The sequence below is a fragment of the Cotesia typhae genome, unplaced genomic scaffold, assembly GCF_013202065.1.
Source record: "Cotesia typhae breed Kobodo isofemale line unplaced genomic scaffold, CoteBio_Ctyphae contig_11, whole genome shotgun sequence".
Lineage (NCBI taxonomy): Eukaryota > Metazoa > Arthropoda > Insecta > Hymenoptera > Braconidae > Cotesia > Cotesia typhae.
The window spans coordinates 5,012,572-5,036,116 of record NW_027423711.1 but is presented as its reverse complement, the minus strand read 5'-3'; the positions used below and the strand labels follow the sequence as shown (position 1 = coordinate 5,036,116).

The 23,545-nt window shown below is 32.7% G+C and overlaps 1 protein-coding gene and 1 long non-coding RNA gene across 4 annotated transcripts; one reads left to right on the top strand and one right to left on the bottom strand.

The window, feature by feature from the left end:
* Positions 1–575: 575 nt before the first annotated feature.
* Crb (cell polarity complex component crumbs) lies at positions 576–22,432 on the bottom strand. 3 transcript variants are annotated; one of them, XM_074242279.1, is made up of 14 exons: positions 22,061–22,432; positions 10,026–10,384; positions 9,723–9,903; positions 8,931–9,101; positions 8,202–8,529; positions 7,426–7,886; positions 6,991–7,175; positions 6,746–6,899; positions 5,120–6,242; positions 4,264–4,907; positions 2,835–4,095; positions 1,252–2,680; positions 1,068–1,166; positions 576–899 (listed from the first exon to the last, which is right to left on the bottom strand). In XM_074242279.1, the coding sequence occupies exons 1-14, from the start codon at positions 22,113–22,115 to the stop codon at positions 672–674; spliced, it is 6,678 nt and encodes a 2,225-aa protein (XP_074098380.1). In that variant the 5' UTR covers positions 22,116–22,432; the 3' UTR covers positions 576–671. The 3 variants fall into 3 exon arrangements, with proteins under 3 accessions (XP_074098380.1, XP_074098372.1, XP_074098388.1); XM_074242271.1 differs by having other exon boundaries at positions 2,835–4,907; XM_074242287.1 differs by lacking the exons at positions 6,746–6,899; positions 6,991–7,175 and having other exon boundaries at positions 2,835–4,907.
* LOC141527132 (uncharacterized) lies at positions 8,817–11,040 on the top strand. Its single transcript, XR_012479146.1, has 3 exons — positions 8,817–8,861; positions 8,948–9,109; positions 10,847–11,040. It is a non-coding gene; the product is annotated as an uncharacterized LOC141527132 (long non-coding RNA).
* Positions 22,433–23,545: the final 1,113 nt, after the last annotated feature.

Below are 23,545 nucleotides of genomic sequence, written 5' to 3'. Positions count from 1 at the left end.
TAAGTATTTACAAAAATAACACATACTTAAATCCGTGCGATTAATTAAATAGAATACATTTTAAATATTTAAAATAAGTAAAAAAAAAAAAAAAAAAAATATTTACCACATAAGTCATGTCTCGTTATGCTTAATGATAATTGTCATTTAATTAATAATTAATAATAATAATAATAATAATAATTAATATTTATAAAATATGATAACTCGGATATTTAAAAATTCATTAGGCACTATATGGACGGGTATTTTTTCGATGCCTTAATAAGATTTTATCTTTGTAAAATATAAGTAATATAGTAATAGTAATAGTAAATTTTTTCGGTTTACATTTACGTTAAGTACACTTAATAAATTGCTTTAAAAGCCCAGGATATTAAATACCCCGAATGGTTTGCTTATTTAGAGAAAAAAAAAAAATAAATTTTAAAATCGTTATATTGATTTAACCGCAGGCAATTATGTTCGAACGTAATTACCTCATTGTTGCAGGCGTAATTGCATAGCTCAGTGATTTACTTAATCTTCTGGTTTAAGTTAAGGTCCGAGAATAATGCGGCGAGGACTAGAAATAGTAAATAATAATTATTATTTTTTATTTTTACCGTAATGGTCGATTAATTCTGATAGATTTTCTGTTATTGGTTTTGATTAACACTTGTTCTTGTTCTTTAAATCAGTCGCTCTTCAGGAGGTGGTTTCATTACGTTGTCCATTTCCACCCGAGGGTTGCTGAATTCTTGCGCACTGGGGCTGTATGTCCCACGGGTGGCGCGTTTTTTACGAGCGGCTATTATAAATAGCGTTGCAGATACTGTTATCGCCGCGAGAATCACTGCCATTATGGGTCCAACGATTAACGCTATGTCCTTCGCTTGGCTTCCCAGCAGATGTTCCGACTGAAAAATTTTTTTAATAAATTTTATTTTTCTTCTAATAAAAATAAAAATTATTTTTCTTCTAAAAAGAATTAAATTAAAAAATTAGTGAAAATTTTTAGAAAAATTTTCATTTGTTATAAAATAAAAAAAAATTTGCAAACTTGAGTATCATAAAATATCAATTACCTCCGAGCAATTTTGTCCAGTGAATCCAGAAGGACAAACACAAACATACCCATTGCTTTCAACATTGCACTCGCAAGTTCCTCCATTCAAGCAAATGTCCTGCATCAAAAAAAAAAAAAAAAAAAAAAAAACCAAATAAATAAAACAACTTATAATTAAAACCAAATAAAATAAAATTACATACATCAAGACAAAGATTCTCCATCCCACAATTGTACCCACAGTAGCCAGGCTCGCATTCGCAGTGAAACGACCCAGGCGAGTTGATACACTTTCCTCTTCCGCAGTCATAATCCCCAAGCGCGCACTCATCAATATCTTCGCTGCAATTGGGCCCAGTGTAGCCAGTGCCGGTGCAATTGCAAGTGTAACTATCAATACCATCCTCACAAGCCCCGTCATTTTTGCAAGGAACATTGCCTTGCTCATCCTTGGCGCAGTCGTCAATATTAATCTCGCAGAATCTTCCCGCGAATCCGCTCAAGCAAGTGCACTGCGGGGACTGATAAGAGAAAGAGTCGCACCGACCGCCGTTCTGGCACCTCTGATTCTTGACATTGCAGTAAGCGACGTTGCACCTAACACCCTCATACCCCGGAAGACAGCTGCAAGTGAAATTATCTCCAGTCTCATGATTAACGACGTCGCTGCAAGTGGACCCGTTCTCACAAGGGTGATCCTTGCAAGTGATCAGCCGGAATTGCTCGCAGAGCTCTCCAGTGAAGGAGTCCGGGCACTCGCACTTGAAGGACCCGGGGAGATTGACGCAGACTCCGTCGTGCTGACAGGGACTCGTTGGCACGCACTCGTTGACGTCCTTGTCGCACTGCCAGCTCTGCCAGCCTCTAGTGCACTCGCAGGTGTAATTAGCGATGCCGTCGATGCAAGTAGAGTTGTGTTGACAATTATTGTTCTCGCACTCGTCGATGTCCACTGAACAGTCCGCCTCTGTGTAGCCCGAGGGACAATCGCACACGTAGCTGTTCAGCTTGTCGTGGCAGTGGCCATTATTCTTGCACTCGTGCTCGAAGCACAGCTGACACCCGATGCTGTGGCTGGTGTTCGACTGCAGCGCTAAATACTCGCTCGGAGTGAAGTTCGCATTTCCGTAAACCTGCTCGAAGGTAAAATAATGCAGCAGCATGCTTCCGATCCTCACCTCGCCTAAACAACCCTTGAAAGCTTCTCCAGACATCATTTCATGCGGAGGAGTTGAAGTCGTCAGCTGGTGCTCTAGCAGCTCCACGCTGTTCCCGTTGATTCCTTTGTCGAACCCGCTAGCGGTCCATAGACTACTCGCCAGGCCGCCTAGGGTTATCGCTCCGGTGCTCAGCAAGTCATACCACGCTAACAGGTTGAACTTGGTGCTGGAATGCGCTGTTGTTTCATCGAGAGTATTCTTGTACCCACAGACTATCTGATTAGTGGATAGCTTGAGAATTATCGAGGTCCAGTTGCCGTCTGCGACGTCTTTGCCGAAAGATACTGTGTCTTGGTTTAGGACGTCTAATTTCCAAGCAACTGTCACGTTGTCTTTGTAGACTGACACTGTGAAATGCTGATCGGTTGAACCGTGAGGCGCCATGTGCATCAAAGTTCCTCCGCTGTTGGATCTGTATATTGAAAATTTATTTAGCAGATGTTTAATAATTTTTTTAACAAATAAATTACACTAAAAAAATTCTTATGCAGGAATTTTAAAAATTAAAATAACAATTTTTTTAAAATAATTATTTTTGTTAAAAAAAAAATAAAAAAATATCATACCTGTACATAATTTCAATGGAGTCAATCCCAGATTCCATGATATTCTTCTTCTTCAATTGATTATAAACATAAGTAAAAGAAGTGCTTGTCCCATCAAAAGTGGCATTAGCAATGCACTCGTACCCTCCATCAAGATTCTGACACTTGGAACCCTGCGGACAATCTTGCAGCTGACAAAACTCCATTTCCTGACAAGTCTTCCCAGTGTACCCTCTGGGACACTGGCACCAGAAGTCGTTCCAAGTAACATGACAAGTTCCATTATGATAACAAGGATTGCTCTTACAAACCGGATCAGAAATTTCCCCAGGCAGCACCTTTTCCTTGTCCAAAGTAACATTACCGAACTGAATTGGCGGAGGGATGTCTTTAGCTTTCAGCGGGAAGAACTCAACAACCATAGTCTCTGCTCCGTTAGATATCCTCACGTCCTGAATGATCCCCTTGAAATTCACTTTATTATTCGGCGGGACCTGGAGCTCCATCTGGCTCCTGTCAACCTGCCTGATATACCTGGAGACCTGGGGGAGCCCACCTAAATAAAGAACAGTAACATTGAGCTGTCCTATAGCACTGATAGTCTTCCTGAAGTACTCAGTTCCGTTGATCTTAACCTGGACCAGCGTCAAGTTCCTGATCACCTGGATCAAGTGATTGTTGCCGTCATTGAGCTTGACTCCATCAACAGTGTAAGACTCAGTTCCATTAAATTGCATGCGCACCAGCAGTTCCCCTCCTTCCAGCTGCGCAGCTATGTAAGTGTTCTCCAGGAACTTCGGATCAGAAGGACTTAATTCAGAGCCTAGATAAAAAATATCCCCACGCTGCTCGCGGGTTTTGATGAACATCGAGATGTCGACAATGTATCTCATGGCTCTTCGCGCAGCGTCAGCGACTTTTACCGTAACGTAGCCGTCTTTGATATTCTCGTAGCCGAAAGTAGCGGCTGTCATGTTGTACTGACACGTGTGTCCAAGGTAAGGTCGCTCGCATTTACAGGAAAAGTCTTGCCAGCGATCAGTGCAGTGTCCTCCAGCTTTGCAGGGGTTGGGAAGACACTGCTCCTCTCGAGGACATCTAGGCTCAATGGACTCCATGAGCACACTATCAGAATTCATGTCCGGGTAGATCCACTCTCCGTTGATAATCACGTCCTCAGTGCACCCAATAAAAAACGGCGGACCGTGAGTCAGTTTCCGAAGATAGCTGATGGTTCCCCCGACGTAAGTCGTCGGGAAGGTCGTCGGGGAGGTCGTTGACCCTTCATTTAAATTAATCGGATAAATAGTCTGCTCGTCATTGGCAGAGAGCACCAAATGCGTCGCGTTAATCGCTACAAAAACCCTCTGCCACTTGGAATTATTGAGCCCGCTGCCTATGAAGACTCCCTCCCAGCGGTTCAGAATGCTGGAGTGCAAGTTAAGCTTACCGTCGACCAGCTCCAGGATGTAGAAGGTAGTTCCTTTGCCCATAGCCAGCAGTCCGTTGGGAAGAGTTGTCCGGAATCTAAATTGAATGTCATATCCTTCGTCACGGCTCGTGTTGATCATCACGTAAGAACTTCCGCTGAGCGATATGGTGGTCACGTGGTCGCAAATGTCTCCGTGAAAGCCGTAAGGACACGTGCAGTTGAACCGATGCTGGGTCTCGTTGAACAAATAAGGCCAGCAAGTTCCGCCGTTTTGGCAAGCTTTGCCTTGACACCCGATCAGCGCCACTGAGCAGTTCTTGCCGCCGTACTCCGGCTCGCAGGTACAGTAGTAGTCAGCGACTGCGTCGGAACAGTTTCCGCGTTGGCAAGGCTGGTAGCGCATGCACTCGTCGATGTCATGCTCGCAATGGTCCCCCTCGAAGCCCTCGTCACATTCGCAAGTGTACCCGCCGATTCTGTCCTTGCACTTTCCGTAGATGCAAGGGTTGCTCTCGCACTCGTTGATGTTCTTCTCGCAGTTTTGCCCGGTTAGTCCCTGGATGCAGAGACACTCGTATCCGCTGGCGTTCGCGTAGCTGAATTCTTGGGTGAAGATTGCGGGTAAATTCCTGGCGTTGCTTTTGTATAACTCTTGGTTAGACCTTTGGAAAGTAAGGGAGTTATTTAAGAGAAGTTATCAAGATAAATTGTTACAAATTTTATTTAAAAATTTAGAAAATATTTTTATGAAAAATATTTGGGAAAAAATCCTTAACCTTCTTACTGAGAAAAAAAAAATAATAATAATATAATTGTTAATTTCAATAAATTAAATTAAAACTCAACGAGAGTGGGGAAAATGAACCCTACATACCTTTCTAAGCAAGTTCCGTTGTACTGGCAAGGAGAGCTTTCGCACTCGTTGATGTCAATCTCGCAGTTCTGCCCGGTGTAGCCGGTGAAGCAGCGGCACTTGTAGGTTTTTATGTCGTCGACGCAGACGGCCTGGTTCACGCAGGGGTTAGAAAGACACTCGTCGATGTTAGTCTCGCAGTGAGAGCCTTCGAACCCGGTGTTCTTGCAGTCGCAGGTGTAGTTGTTGATCTCGTCGATGCACCGGCCGTAGTTTAGACACGGTTGGGACTCACAGTCATTGATGTTGATCTCGCAGTCGTGCCCGGTGAACCCTAGGACGCAGTCGCAGGTGTAAGCGGCGATTTGGTCGATGCAGGCGGCGTTGTTCTTGCAGGGATTGCTCTCACACTCGTCAATGTCGATCTCGCAGTCCTTCCCGCCGTAGCCAGGAGGACACCTGCACTCGTAGGAGTTTATTTTGTCGATGCAAGTCCCGTTGTGCTGGCACGGCCCGCAGAGACACTCGTTCACGTCGACGTCGCAGTGGTCCCCGGAAAATCCCGGACGGCAGTAGCAGTTGTAGCTGCCTAAAGTGTTGAGGCAAATCCCGTTGTTGCAGGAGGTGTTACCTAGTAACTCACACTCGTTGATGTCCAGGTCGCAGTTCGTCCCGGTGTACCCGGGAGCGCAGTCGCAATGGAAGCTGTCCAGCTCGCCGAGGTCCACGCAGGTCGAGTTGTTGTTGCAGGGATTTTTCAAGCAGTGATTTACTATCAGAGTGCAATTAGGCTCGCGGTAACCTTCAGGGCACTTGCACTCGTATCCTGCGACTGCGTCAATGCACACCCGGTCTCCGGGGCAGATTACTGAGATGCAGTCGTCGACGTCTATCTCGCAGTTCTTGCCCTCAAAGCCCGGTTGACAGTGACAGACGTACTCTAGTTTGGAGCGCGGTGTCAGGGTACAGGTTCCATTGTTCGTGCAAGGATTTATTGCGCAGGCGTCGTACTCGCGCTCGCAGTGCTCGCCCATGTAATCGGAGGTGCAGTTGCAGGAGTAGCCGTTCGTGCTGTCGATGCAGGTTCCGCCGTTCATACACGGCTGCGATGAACACTCGTCGACATTTATTTGACATGTTTTACCTGCGAATGAAATTTTTCGGGTTAGATTTTTAGGAATTTTTTTTTAAGAGGTCGGATTGCTGACTATTGGTAAGAATGATACAAAACCTTAAAAAGGCGCAAATATATTAAATTTTTTCTAAATAAAAATCATAATAATAATAATGAATAAAATATACAATTCTAAAAATAAAATAATTTATTTTATATGCACTTAACGTATTTTTAGTTTATTTTCTTCCACTTTATCTAATCGGCAAATATTTAAACATTAACTTGTCAGTCTGATATTTATAATTCCTAAAATAATTTGTTTATAAAATAAAATTCTTAAAAAATCAACAATTTCACTGAAATAATAACAAACTACCTTAATAAAAAAAAAATAATAATTAGCAATTCAACAGTTTTTAAAGTCAACAGCAATCAGACCTACTTAATAAAAAACTAGCGCTTAAAGCTAATTGGCAAACAGTTAAGCAAATAATTGCAAAGCAAGCGAAGCAAAAAAAAAATACACAAACCCGTAAAACCCGGCAAACATTGACAAAAATAATTGTTTATTTGATCGATACAAATTCCTCCGTTGCGACAAGGATCATTAGAGCACTCGTCAATGTCGATCGAGCAATCCGGTCCGGTCCAACCTGGCTCGCAGCTGCAGTAATAACCCCCAGGCTGGATTTGAGTTGATTAAATAAAATTATTAACACAAATGAAGGTTTAATGAATTTTTATGGGGTGTCGATTGTTAATAATGATAACTCACATAGTCATGGCAAGAAGTCGCTTGTCTACAAGGTAAGTTATCTCGGCAGGTGACTGGCTCTTTGCACTGGGATCCAGTCCAAAATCTGGGGCACTGGCACATCACACCATAGATCGTTTCAATGCAAGTACCGCCGTTGTAACACACTGAACACCAATCAGACACCGGGATATGACAATGCGATCCTAATTGTGAGATGAAGGTGAGCAAGACAATTAAAACAACGACAACAACAACAACAAAACATTTCCCGATTAAACACAATGCAGTCAAGTCCCATGCACAATTAACTCAATAATAATAATAATAATAATAATAATAATAATAATAATAATAATAATAATAATAATAATAATAATAATAATAATAATAATAATTATTATTATTATTATTATTATTGATGTAATTAATTAAATTATTTATTTATTAAATTACCTTTCCATTCGGGCGGGCAAGTGCAATTATATCCGTCGTTATTGCTGCTGCAGGTACCGCCGTTTTCGCAGGGGTTGCTAGCGCACAAGTTTATGCTGCAGTTCGGGGGATTCCCCATGTACCCCGGCTTGCAAACACACTGAGCACCGCCTTTGACGTCCAGACAAATGCTGTTCGAAGGACATACCCTATTTTCGCAGTTATTCCGCCTCTCGCAGTGCTCTCCAGCAAAGCCCGCTAGACAATTGCAGTGGTAAAATCCGACGTCGTCGACGCAGGTACCTCCGTTTTTGCAGGGGCTTGAAATACACTCGTTGAGATTCAGCTCGCAATTCTGGCCCTCGAATCCTTCCGGGCAGTGACATACATAGCCGCCGTAATTGTCGTAGCAGTGGCCTTTGTTCAAACAGGGGTTGTTTACACACTCGTCGATATTTATTTCGCAGTTTTTACCCTCGTACCTAAGGATTGTTAGTTTTGGTGAATTTAATTTAATTTTTCGTTTTATTTATTTCTAATAAATAATTTTTTTACGTTAGATGATCTTATAAATTTTTATTAATATTTTTTTATATTAAATAATGATCAATTAATTATTTACTTATTGAAAAATGATTATTTTTCCTAAATAATATTTATTAAAATAAAAAAAATAATTGTTTAAATGAAATAAATAAATTAGTCTTAGATGCGAAGCCATAATTAATTCTCAACTACGAGGATTACCATCAAGAGCAAATATGATAATGAATAAAACTTAAGCTTATGAAACTTACCCAGTACTTTCACACCTGCACGTGTAAGTATCGATTCCGTCAATACACCGACCGCCGTTTTTGCAGGGATTTGGGTCACACTCGTTAATATCTATTTCGCAGTGTCTTCCACCCCATCCAGGAGCACATTTGCATTTGTAGTCAGTCTCACCGAACGCCAAACATATGCCCTTGTTTCTGCAGGGATTATCTTTGCACGAGCGTCCGCTCAATTGGGACTCGCAGTGATAACCCGTGTACGGATGAGAACAAATGCAAATATAGTCTCCCTTCTCGTCTTCCTTGCAAGTTCCCAAATTTCTACAGGGATTGCTGTTACACGGCGAGCCTAAAAACAGTTAATAGTTATTTACAGTTTTCATTGTTTTACATTACAATATTTTATTTTACTTTTATTTTAATTTATGTATGAGTAATACATAAATATGTGTTCAAGTTAAATGCATAGATGATACTTTTAAATTTGCATGCGAAGCTTTAATAACAAAAGAGCTGGGAATAAAAAAAACCTCGGGAAAAAATCTATAGAAGCGTATTTAAATTTCATTCACTATGTAAATTTTATTAATTTATAGTATAACGGATTACTAAGTTAAATAAAGTGGGTGTGAGGAGGATTCGGCAAACTTAAATGCTGGATAAGCGGATAATCTGTTGAAGGTAACCTTACACCCTTTGTAATTCAGCTTTTGTTTGCTTTAATTCATTATTTATAATAAAAATCTCTACCATTGTCAATCTGACAGTTTTTCCCGGAATATCTCGCTGAGCACTGGCACTCGTATCCGTCTACCAGGGGGATACACTTTCCGTGCATCATACACGGCTCATTGTGACAATAATTCTTGGATATATCACTCGATAGCCCTCCCATTGTACTCCCGACATTGCTCTGTCCACCTGTAATGGTAAGATAAAAAGCATGCTCTCTACTGTACTATATATTACTATATTACACTAGCTAAATGCTGGCCTACTTATTTTAATTATTTGCGTGATTACACTCGCTTAAATAAACACTGTGCTGTATATTTATATAAATATTCTTCATGAGCCAATATCATTTTTTTTTTTCATTATCGAGCTTTTTATCATTTTACTGAAAAATTCGATAAGACGATTTATAAAAAAATAATTATCTTGCTTTAATAAATAATATAAATTTTTTTTTTTTTTAATTGACCAAAAGAAGAAATATTTTAGTTTTATTAAATTATTAAATATTAAATACTTTTAATGTTCATTGGAGGATTTTACAGTGCCGTCTTACTCCAATTAACAAATTAAATTGTCTTTATTGGTCAAAAGAAAATTTTAATTAGTATTCATAGAAAGTTATTCAAATTTCTAAATTTTTTTTTGTAAAATTAATAATTTAAAAAATTTTTTTATGATAATTAATAAAATAAAATTTTCATTGAATTTCTTTTAAAAATTGTCTTATCTAATTAAAAATAAAATCAATAATTCTTTTAAATTATAATTAGTAATAATTAAACCAAAAAAAAAATATAAACTTACAACCACGTAAATCAGTGGGACATTTTCCCAAAATAGCTCCATAATTATAAGTATTATTAAAAAGAATTCCGGGTCCTTGAAGAATGCATCCTTTGAAGCCTTCGCCGACAATTAGAGTACTATTAACATTGTAATCAAGCAGCATAAGAATAGCTGAATTATAAGTTGCATTTGCTATGATCTAAAAAGTAAAAGCATAAAAAAATAATAACACACTTGGAATTAATTAAAATGAAGATAATAACATAAATTATTATTCATTATTGTGACAATTAAAGTAGTAAGTTATTAAAAAGCAATTACTTGACTGTGTCCAGCGGCAGTGAGAGTTAGATTGCCGAGTTTGAAGAACAGGCTTATATTGTGCCAGATGTTATTAAGCAGCTTAGCAATAAGTTTCGCCTCGTATCGCTGCTTGTCGATGATAGCGGTGAAAATCAGCCCGTCCGGGGTGACATCCAGACTAATCATGTCATCGTTGTAGGTCTGGAGGAACAATCTTCCGCCCTCGCAAGTTCGGAAGCTTAATCCGCTGTGTCGATGAACTGAAACCGTCGAACCGAGCTTGAGGAATCCCGTGCCATTGAAATACGCTTCTCGATAGTCTTCATTTATCGCTTGCGTCGTGTGCGACAGCGATCCGATAGCGAGGCTCGTTAAAACTGAAACAAAATTAATTAATTGTTAATAGACTGATGAATTATCTAATTATTATTTAAGATTTTCTTAATTATTTTTAATATTAAAATTGAAACAAAATAAATTAATAATTAATAAATTGCTAAATTATGTAATTAATTTTTATTTAAAAATTTTCGATAATTTTTAATAATAGAAAAAAATAATTTAAAAAATTTTTTAATTATTTTTAATAATAAAAAAAATTAATTAAAAGATTTTTTTGATAAATTTTAATAAAAACAAGTAATAATTTTTAAAAATGAAGTTTTTTAGCTTCGAAGTTTAAATGCAAACTATTTTCAGCGTATAATTTTGCCGTAAGTGGAAGAAAGTTTTAATCCTGGCGTATAATTATCATTCATTAAAGTTCAGAGACACTGGTTGGATCCTCTGGACTCGAGTCATCATCATCAGGATAATTATGATGTGTGTTTATGTTGCAGGGAGAAATAGTTCTGAGATAAATGGAAATTAGCGCAAGATTCCAGAGAAGAAATAAGATGCTGAAGAAGTTTCAGGTGAAAAAAAATTATTTAAGAATATTAATGGTGAAAAATTGTTTAGAAGTTTCAGTCATTACTCACCAAGCATGGAGAATATAAATATAAATATGTTAGAGAGCGTAAGTTGTTTTCAAGGATACTTTATGCAAAAAAATTAAGAATATAGTATTACTATTATTATTATTATTATTATTATTATTATTATTATTATTATTATTATTTTGTTATTATTATTATTATTATTATTATTATTATTATTATTATTATTATTATTATTATTATTATTTTAGAGTAAATGTGGAGATGTTTAAATTCTCGAGGAATGTGTAATAATAACCTATATTTATTTTCAGATTTATACGGATAGTTTGAAGTTTTATCTTGTTAAAATTAAATTAGAAGACATGTGACAATTTTTTTTGTTACAAAAATTATTACAAAAAATAAAAATAAAAATTCTTTTTAAAAATATAAATAATAACTTATTAATTAATTTAATTGTTTAATAATTAATAAATTTTTAAACTGATTAAAATAATAAAATAGATAAAGCTTAGAAATTTAACTGACGTGATAAAAATATTAAGTATTTAGTATTTATATTTATTAATATTCAAATAACTGAACGGAAGTGATGACTTGAATGTGTCGAACGGATTCACCAGGATATAACTGAAGGTAATGACTCAGCCATAGCTCCTTCTTATTTTTTAGAGTGTACTAGTGTGACATCGGTGCAAAGTCTTTGTCTCTGCTCCAAAGTTCAAGAATAAAAGTTCAGACCAGTTTCTACGACACGTATCGTGAAGAATAGTGCACTGCAGTATCCGCCCACTTTTTCTTCTTTTATAACTCTTTCTCATTTATTATATTTATCCTGATTGTTATTGCTCGATACCACAATTTATATAATTTTGTTTATTTATTTTAAAGCAATAAAATTATTCCAAAAAAATTTCAAATGTGAAAATTAAAAAAAATTTTTTTTAATTGTAAATTGTTATAAAAATAAATAAAAACTTGAGTATTATTTATTTATCCAGGTCTCTGCAGCACTTTAAATAAATTTTGAATTTTTTTTTTATGAAGAAAAAGACCCTCTTGTCGGGCGTTGAAGTCACTTTGTTCAAAAGAAGAAATAGCAGAGCTGGATTTCCCGAACAATCCGGGAACGGATTTAGCTCTGAGATCTAAACCAGATTTCTTCTTTTGTTCTTCAGTCACAAGTCACATATAATGGTCATATGAATCATTATATTCCGGCGAAGGCCGGTGGTATACCGGATATGGCAGCAACAGAAAGTTGCGCATCCTTTTAATGATACATAGCCTATTATTAAATAAATAATATTATAAATAAATAAATAGGCAATGCTTGGATGGCTTAGCATCTTATTGATGGATATCTCAGCAGACATGCACATATTATAGAAAGTCTAAATCCTTGAGCACACTCGAGAGTCATATTTGTTCTTGTGAAATCACCCATGATTTTCAATATAAAATATTTATCAATAGAGTGTAAAATATTGATTATATAAATATAAAAGGAATGCAGTGTGCTATTTCCACAGATTTACTGTTCAGAATAATATAATATAAGGTATATAAGACATAAGACGTGTCGGCATGAATTACGATCCTCGATCTCGATCTAACGAGTTTATCATACTTGGGAAAAAATTTATGTAGTGAGCAAAGTCTAGTTCGAGAGTGGAGGAAAGGAAAATACACTTATTTATGTAACCGGTTATATTATTATTGATTTACCTTTCTTTTTTTTTTTATTATTAGATAATTCAAGATTATTTATTTATCGTATTAACTCCGCGAATGTATTTAGAGGAAGTCAGGCTTCATGTTTAGTAGTTGTATTTTGTGTAATATGTAATATGGGAAAGTTTTTTTAATTATATTTATGTTTATTAGTTGTATCTTGTTGTTATCGGCCTTGAATTTGAATATTTAACTGAGGTTTTTAGTAATTAACTTTTATTGCCGATATGTGGATAGATGTGTGAGATAAATATATACTAACGTGCTCATATTTATATAATTTGTTAAGTGTATTCTTGTTTTCAGTCAGAGGCCTTGGAAATAGTTTAAGCGTTTGAAAATTTAAAAAGAAAATTAGAGATAAAAGTTTTATGGAGTTTTTTTTTAATTTAGAGATAAATATTGAAGATATGAAAAAATTAGATTTTTTTTTTAAGAAAATTTAATTTTATTTAAAAAAAGTTTCTTATCAATTTTACTTTATTTTTCTTCCTTTTTCTAAAATTTGAATTTTAAATTCAGAAATTTAAGTCGTAAAAGCTATTCATTGCTTTTGGAAATTTTAATTCAAAATTTTGGATTAAATATTGTAGAAAATTAAATTCTCTATAAAATATTTTTCTTCCTAATTATTATTTTGAGCAAAAAAAATTTTTTTTGACAAGAAATTTCATTTATTCCAACAAAATTAATTTTCTTGCTTTAAGAAATAAATTTTCTTGTCTTGAGAAAATTTTTCTCTTGCTCCAAAAAATTAAATATAAAAATAGAAGTAAATTTTTATTAATATTTTGATTGATTAACATGTCAAAAGGAAGAAAAAATTTTTTAACAAAAATTAAATAAATTTTCGATGAATTTTGTTACAAATCAAAGAATTTCATGAAGAATTCTAGAATCCTGGAAAGCAGCAAATGGATAAATGAATCAGCCGGATTCTCAATAAAAGATCTTTGAATTCCGTTAGACAGGATAAAACAGAATTGTGTTAGGGGCGTGGGGATCATTTGCCTGAGACCACGAGCATTACTTAGAATAGACTCTGCTATGTGTTTGATTGTATGCATTTGCAGTACAGAGTACAGAGAACGTACAGATATTATATAGTAATAGCACGAACAGAGGCATTATAAACACCGTAGAGAAGAATTTAATAGCGGCGTAGTGTACATCTACGAGTAATATAAAAAAGAAATAAGTCTTGATAAAAAATTAACGGAGGCTGTATATATTAGGAACTATGTATGTATCACGTGGCCTATAGCTCTAGTCCATAGTAGCAGCTGTGCATCTATCATGGGAGTAAACTGGACGTGCGGTCTCCCAGCGATGCACAATCGCAACCTCTAACTGCATTCTCTCTTAACGCATTCGATCTTCCGTTATAGGCACGTTCAAGTTATGCAATCGATTATTGCACGGAATGCTCGCCGGAAGTTACTAAGGTAAAAATTATTTAAGTCAATTCGACATTTTTACATTTCATCTCCGTCGCTTCATTTCCTGGCCTCCTTCTTTGGTAATATTTTAGTTTTTTATTTTTTTTTTTTGTAATTCAATCGAGCTTGCTGAATTTTTATTTTAAATTTATTGAAAAAGTTTAAATTTTGGAGTAAATATTGGAGATATGAAAAAATCATAAGAGACATTTTTGGTAGGAAATTTAATGTTCTACAAAAAAAGGTCTTTATCAATTTTTCCTTATCTCGCTTCTTTTCCCTCGAATTTAAATTCTAAATTTAAAAATAAAAGTTGCTGAAATTTTCCTTGACTTTTTGGAGTTTAATTTAAAATTGTGGATCGAATATTGAAAATATAAAAAAATCATAAGAAATAATTATTATAGAAAATTAAATTTTCAATAAAAAATGTCCTTATAAATTTCTTCATATCTAGCTTCCTTTGGCAGGAATGTTATCAATTGAAATAAAATAACTCTTTCTTTTTTAAACGTCAGAGATCTGCAAGTGATTTATTTCCATAAAATCTGAAATGAGATTTAGGAAATATTTGCCAGAGAACGAAGCTAAGTATGAGTGAGTCCTGTGTGACCACAAAGCGTTTCAGAGAATTACCGTATACAAGTACAGAGGTACAATCTAGAATCAGAACGGAATCTTTATAAAGATATTTTATGCAATCCTCTTTATTATTATATACTGCGTCATACTAGTTCAAGTTCTACAACTAGCTTATGTACTCTAACTCCAGGTCTGTGAATCAAATATTCTATTGTAAAGTGTAGCTGGTAGTTTTATTTATTGTAGACAATCTACTGATGCGTATGAGTTTTGTGTTGGATGAAGCTATAAGCTATAACAGGAAGTTTAGAGTCATGTTGTTTAAATAATTCATTTTTCCACAACAATTTTTTATAATTCACTACCGCTGTATCGTTATGTAAAGCTGAATAAAATATTTTTTAATCAAATCGTTGATTAATTGTCAGTATTGCCGGTTATTTAATCATCGAGTTCAAGCTGAAGCTTTTGAGTTTTTATTTTATTACTCAGCAAAGGAGTTCCGGCGAAAAAAAAAAAAAATAAGAGTACTCTGCTCGGAAGAGCGACAAAATTTAATTTACTCTCTTCATTTTAGTTTTTTTTTTTTTTTTTATTCTGTTCAAGTATTCTAGTCAATAATGTTTTTTTTTTTTTTTTTTTTTTTTATTTACAGAAAATTGTCGAAGCTAAATGAAGATTCGATTTTTTTGGTGAAAAGCTTCTTAAGAAGTTTTAAAATTGTTGTCAGATCCAAAAGGTCCTTTTTGGTAAATAAGGTATAAATTTAATGACGTTTTTGTATTTATAGAAAGTAAATTGTTCTATAGAATAATAATATGCTATTTTTTATCGATTTTCTTTCGGTCAACTTTAATTTATAAAACTAATTGAGTTTTTAAATGTCAGAAAGTTGGGGATCAATATATAATATTTATAAATTGGAGAATAATAAATTTATAATGCTTGATAAAAATTGCAGAGTGACGTCAGAAGGTTAATAATGAAATTTAAAATTTAATGCGTTAATAATGATGTAGAATTTCTAATGGAAACTTTATACAGTCTTTTCTTTGGATAACAAAGGGAACAATGTTATTATTAAAATGACTTTTTTTATTTGTTTTATTTTTTCTTGACTGAAGAAATGTTTCAGCATTTTAATTTGTTAAAACGCAGCAAAGGAGATTTTTTTATTTTATTTATTTGAGTGAAAAAATTTGATAAAAATAAATTTATTATTTTTTTTTCTTCAATGAAAATGTTAAAATTTTTTTAATTTAATATTTTTAGTAAAAATTATTATTGAAATATTTTTATTGTGAGAATATTGTAAGCGTAAATTATTTAGCGGGTCTCAACGATCGTGACTGTGGGTCGGTCAGTGATCCAAAGATCCAGGGATCCACGGTGTTGTTGTTGTTGTTGTTGTTGTTGCTGTACTTGATGATCCTTACACTTTAGCATAACGCTGTGAACGTTCGGTACCTTCACTCCATTATTTACACACATACATCTACATATTCAGCATTAAAGTATGCAACGTACGATAGATTACGATACCATATAGTATACCTCTAGTTTTAGTTTTAGCTTTTAGCATCGCTAAATTAGTTGAGTATAATAGGGGATTACCGTTACCAAAAAGTACCTTCTAAGCGACAAAATAAAACGGATTCTTCTGTTCGGCACGACAACACACTACCGGAAGTTTTATAATTATTATTACCATGAATATCTAGGTTTTAATAATAAGAATAATAATTATATGTAATTTTTACAATTATTATTCCTATTATAATTAATTTAAAAATTTTTTTAAGCAATAATAATAACAGAACTTTAAATTATTCCACATTGTCGTAAGTATATAATATATAAGAACGTTCTCATTAATATCTATCTAAAATATATAAAATCAGATAAATTTTTTTTTTATTTTAAAAAAAGCAGAACGTGACATTTAGATAATTAAAAAAATACTCGTCATTCGGTTCATTAAAATAAAAAATTTATCACATTACTATTGAATGGAGAATAAAATAAAATAAAAAAAAAAAAAGCACATAAAATGAATAATGAGAAATCTTAATTACTTTCGCGGTGGCTTTAGACCTCTTGAAGTAGAACTGTGTAAGTATGTATTATATCTACCAGTAGAGCAGTTGATGTAAAAAGTTCCAGGCACAAAAATAAAAACTCACCGGAAACCACAGAGTTACATTACACGTATGTCCGCTGCCTATCTACATTTACTTTTTTTATTTGTTAGATTTTTAGATTTTTATTGTTTAATTTTAATAAAAAAAAACGCGCAATCGGATAAATTGACTGGCCGAGTTTATTTTGGAAGAAATAAAATATTGTATTATTATTTGTAAGTTATAACGGATTGAAACATTCATTGTAAATAGAGATATATTCTGTATTATAAACTCGAGGCGGGCTCCAGCTTGGATATATATATTTTTTATATGTGTATGTACATATATGTGTATGAGTATCGACTTTCCACGACAAATTGGTAAGGCTTCCATTATTGTGACCGTTGCAAAAAGACTAGTTTTAGTTTTACTAAACAAAAAATTTTCGCATGATTGAAAAAATTTCTCTTGCTTCTCTTTATTTTAAGGGCTTGGGTACTTTTTGTTCATTGTTTTAGTAAAAAAAAAAAATTAATGGAGATTGATTTCTCTACTGTTGCTTATTTTTGGTCATTTAAAAGAATAATTAAAAGTTTTTATTTCTTTTGTAAAGTTTCATTGTTGAAAATGAAACATTTATCATGATATTGTTTTTTACAGTGATAGAATAATTTATTTCAATTGTTAAAAAATTAATTTAATTTTTAAAATTTTTTATAAATATTATTTGAAAAAAAAAATATATATATATTTTTTATAAAAAAAAACCTATTAAAGTTATTAATTTTTTAAAAAATTGCTAAATCAATTTTATTAAGTGGAAAAAAAAAATTCTATCAGTATAAAAATTAAAAAATAATTTTTTTACATTTTATTATTTCTTTGAAAATTAATTAATCAGCGTTAAGTCGAACTTTTACAGCTGCTCGATTGTTAGAAATAAAATTTTCCCACCGTAAAGGGAAACACCAGAAGAAAAATTAAAAATTGAGCAGGAAACTATTCAATTGTCTAAAATCTATGTTTCCGAGCACATATTTCATTTTAAGCTTCGCAAAGTGAACAAGGCCTCGAGAAAACTTGAAATGTCGCTCCGAGATCTCCAATATGTTTATAGAGTTGCTAAGGATTATATAAGCGAGCTGTAATTCCATATCCAATTCCAGCAGAAAAACTTAATACCGCCATTACGTCTGTCGTAATAAATTCGTCTCTCGATCTTATTAAAGACTCGCACCGCAGATACTCCTTAGCTTGAAACTCGAAATAATTAGTAGAAATAATTAATCGCACCTAAAATAATAAATCTCATTCCCGTTAGTTTAAAAATATATCCGTAGACGTCTGAAATATAAATTTTCTCGTTCACTGAAAAGATTTCTAATTAATTATTTTATCCGCGAATTATCAGCCCGTATATATATTTGGCTACCTAGACGTATATTTATTGTCATTAATTTAACACGGTTCCATATTCGGGATAATTAATTCGTCAAGCGTAATTTTAACAAACTCAATAACATAACTGACGGTAACTTACACGGGTAAGAGTCGCTGTGAAATCAATTATCCGAATTGCCAGCCAATCATCCTTAAAAATATTCCCTGCTTTATTTTTTTAATTAAAATTATTCAGTACGGAGAAATTTAAGTTAATCCGAGCTGATTTAATTTTATTCAAAATTTTGCTTTGTTAAATTTTTTATATATACATATATATATATATATAATATTTATTTTAAAAATATAAGCTCATCCCGATGTTACACTCATCAAGAGCTTTCATTTGAGTACCTATATCAATTTTTCATATATTTTTCGTATATACATATATATATATAAATATATAAAATATATGAAAAATTAATGTGGGTACTCAAATGAAAGGTCTCGATGAGTGTAACCTCGGGATGAGCTTATATCTTAAAAAATGTCGATAGTTCACAAGTTAAATATTTATAATAAATTGACTATCGGTGATAATGATATGAAACTTTGAAAATATAAATATTAATTCTCAGGATTTTATTCATAAATATTATTTAAAACTTTTAAATTATTTTACTTAAACTTTTCAGACGATAATCATCAAATTTAAATTATATTAAATGTTTTGAGTTATATTAACTATTTACATTGATATTGATGTTTCGTAGGCGTGTACGAAAAGTACTTTCCTATCGAACAATGCAACCATTTGCGATCTACAGTAAGTATTGTATTGTACATAAGTTTATACATATAAGTACATACAACTACAATAATTAAGAATTGAAAAGGTATTTATCCACGTTCTACTTTTTTCTAACGACTCCTAACATCACTTAGAATTTAATATTTTAAATATAACAATGATAAAAAGTATTTCTGCCCTTAGAAGCATTAGAGAAATTTTAGCGACATATTTAATATAGATAAATAAATTAAGTCGATCTCGTGCTTTCATTAAATTTGCCATCATATTAATTATTGCCTTATATATGAACACTCTTATGAATATTCATGAAAGGTTATTAATTTCAGTAATTGCCTCGCATTAAATTGAATAAACCCGGCGTTAATGAATTTAAATTTCAACTTTTTTGAAAAATAAATTATTTAAAATCACCGAATTGTATATATCTGAAAACAAACTAGGTGAAAATGTTAATTTAAAAAGTTTTTATAAAAAAAAATTCATTCCGCTTCATTGAATAATATTTGAATATAAATTTAAACATGTAAAAGTTATCCGCGAAGTCGATGTGTCACATGAAAGAAAATTCCTCGAGAATAAAATCATGTGCATGCACTCCAAGTGCTTTATATATAATATAATATTATGTATCGCACTTTACTAACACATACATTTTCTTTGAAATACATATACATAATATTGCATTACTTTTATTTATATTTTTTATTATTTATGTAGCAAGTTTGACTAGATGTTTTACTTTACTCGCGTGACGCATTGCCGGTGAATATATAATATATAATATACTAAGCTACATACATTTGTGTCAACGTTTTTTTAAATATTTACAATTGTAGTACTTATATTTATACAAAAAAAAAAAGCTTAGTACCTTTAAAAAAAATTTCTGGCTATTTTTTTTTACAGAAAAATGTAATTAAAAAAATTTTTAATTTTTAATTTTAAATTTAATTAGAAAAATTAAAAATTTATTTAAAAAAATTAAATATTAAAAATTTAATTTTTCCAACAAATATAATTGCATGCTTAACTGCAATTGCAATGATAAATAATAATTTAATTTTTATTTAAATGACTAAAAATTTATTTTATTATGCAATATAAAAATTGCACATTGTTTTAAAATTTCCATCGAGCAAGCAGGCTTGTGTAGATTTAGAGTAAAAAATAGGAGGTTTTGCCGGTGATGTGCATCCAAGGAAACGTGAGCTAACATTACGCGTTCTGTACTGTATTTACAATGCTTTTAAAGTATGCACGCATTTGAGCGTGAAGACAGCCAACGAGGATCGACTCTAGAGAAGGACGGGCCTATTACATTGTAATTGTAAATGAGCCACTGAGAATTAATTGATACGCAAAATGCTGTTTGATCCACCTGTTACAAGTTTTTTTTACCGATCGTAAACTTTGTCCGAGTAAAAGTAAATTATTAATTTACGTAAAGAATAAAAGAAAACCCGGATTGGTATTTATATTGTAGTCCAGGGGTTTGCGATCGAAATCAGTCTAGAGCTTGCTGGATATATATATATATATATATATATATATATATATATATATATATATATAAATTTATATATTCTTGCATGAGGTTATTCACTCGTGCCTGTAAAACGATGGCACACTATCGGAGCTCTTGAGACGATCGATATTCGTGCGAGTCCATTTAAAACTTGTCGCTGATCACAATCGACAATTGTGTATTCGATATCGTGAATCGTGAATAGAAATCTAGAGGAGAAATTGGCAATTTAATATACAGATATAGATATACAGATATAAACGGAGTATAGATTGAATTTTTTAATTGAATATACATATCCGCTGTCACTGATAGAAGGATTTGTTTATATTTAAATAAGCTTTATTTAAATTTAATAAATTAAATAATTGTCATTAAATAAATTATATTATTAAATATTTAATAAATCCTTCTATCAGTGTGGATAGCAAAAAATTAAACCAGGAAATCCAATCGGGTATCGTTTAAATGACTCGAGTTATTCTCATATCAACCAAGTGTCATTCTGGTCATACTCATACTCATACTTAAAATTATTATCTTAGATCAGGTTTACTGATTACATACTTTATGGATGTGTGTAACCGTACTGATACGAATGACTCCAACTCAAAGCACCAATAAATGACTACAAGGGAAAGTAGTAATTAAAAGTAATAACTTTGGATGGTATTTTGAAATAAAACGACCAAGTTGAGTCTAGACTTGGCTAAAAAAAAATTACTCCACGCTGCTAGCTTTAAATTAACGCACTCGCTGGCTGTCTTTGTGGCTCTTTGCTCCGCTCGTAGAAAGTGAAAATACATTTTTAACTTGTATTGTCGGAAAAAACTGTTAAAACTCCTCTATCCGTTCAGGTAGAGGAACAACAGCTCGAATCCTGTATATTCTTTAAAAAAATAATCGAGTGCCCTTATATACCTGTGGACTATGGCCATGGGATCTACCCTCCGTATTTTTTCTCCCACCTGTCACGGTTGTAGTAAATTTATAAATTCCACGGACTTAGTCACCAGCACCTGCTTTTGTTATTTTTTTTTTAAATAGAATTTTTACCTAAAATTTCTATTATCCTTATTTAATTGTTTTATTTTATTTTTTTATTAAAATAAAACAAAAAATATTTTTTAAAATTGCACTCAAAGATTTTTACAAGTGAAATTTTTTTTTTTTAATTTTTTTGTTATAATTTTTTTAATAAAAAAAAATTATAAAAATTTTTAGATATCGGCTAATTTAATTTTCATTTATCATTATGAATATTATTATTATTATAATTATTATCAACGTTGAAAATACAAACAACAAGTATTAAATAACAATAAAGAAGATTCGCGGATAAATGTTTAGACAACAAAGTCTTGGTAATTAAATAAACATAAATAATTTAAAAATTGATAAGAGAAATAAATCATGATTCGGACATACGTACACAAAACGATTAAAATGAATAATAATAATATATAACATGCCGTAGATGTTAATAAGCATAAACTGTAGTAAAAAACTCACCTGCGAAAAGTAAGCAGAGCATTTCTTGGAGAGTTCGCGCGTAAATCCTTGGCATTTTAATCCACGTGAATTAAGCTCACAGACATATTAATAATAAACTCGATTCATTGATTTTATTCATAATCAATATCACTCTGATCGGATGATCATGAATCACGAATCGGATTTTAATGGTAGCTTAAATCAGCGCTGTTAATTTATATGATATTATATATCAACTACCGAGCAATAAGTGTCAACTGATGTTGATGTGAGTTTAATCAATCTCGCACAGATGATTTTAAACTTAAAAATTCACTTATCACAGTAACTAATACACAGCACAGTATATGGAGTTTTTTAATGGTCGTGCCAACGGCAGATTAAACACCCGCGCCGTTCGCACATACACACGAAACTGGCTGGCTGAACTGGCCCCTGGAGAACGCGGTGAGCGTTGCTGCGGTTCAAGGGCCCCCACCTTTGTAACTTCAGCTCTACTCAGATGCTTTTTAGTTTGGAGTATAGGATAGAGGTGAGCAGCAGTGAAACCGCCGGAGTTTCTTTACTCTTTACTCTTGCTTTACATATATATATATATATATATATATATATATATATATATATATATATATATATATATATATATATATATATATATATATATATATATATATATATATATATATATATATATATATATATATATATATATATATAAATGACACTAAAGTTAGCAGACGTCTAAAAAATTTTGATTTGTTTTAATAATTAAATTACAACTAAAAATAATTTAAAAAAAATTGCAATTATAGTTTTTCAAGTTTTTTACAAGTGAAATGTTTTTTTTAATTTTTTAATTGAAATTTTTTCAAAAAAAAATTTTGAAATGTCAGCTAACTTAATTTTCATGATACTTAAATTAGCAGACGTTCAAAAATTTTTTATCTATTAAATTACAACTAAAAATAATTTTTAAAAAATTGTACTTACAGTTTTTTACATATACAATTTTTTTTTTTTTTAATTTTTTAATAATAAAAAATTTCTAAACATTTTGAAATGTCGGCTAACTTCATTTTCATAAATATAAATATACATACATGTGTAAGTGTATTTGTATATATTTTATATACTTACTTGTATACTTGTGCGCCTGTACATGACGTCTAATGTCTTTTCCCGTAGTATAGCCGTACTCACGTGAGCCTAGAGTCTCGGATAACTCCCAGTCGCGGCTGTAACTCGCCGGTAGTTCTGTGTCGCACTCCTCGTCCTCGCATCGGCTGTGTCGGCTAAACTCGAGACTCTGGCTGTTCGCCACCACCACACCGACACTACGCGACTACTCAAGTCGCAGGTCGGCGATTAGCTCCCGACTACGACTCCTCTTCTTCTTGTTCTCTTTAGTTCCAGGTGCGTAACTTGTTTCTGGGTATTCCATTGTGCGAGTCATACTATTCATCAGAGGATTCGTCATTAATATTTCAGTTTTTACCTCTCAGC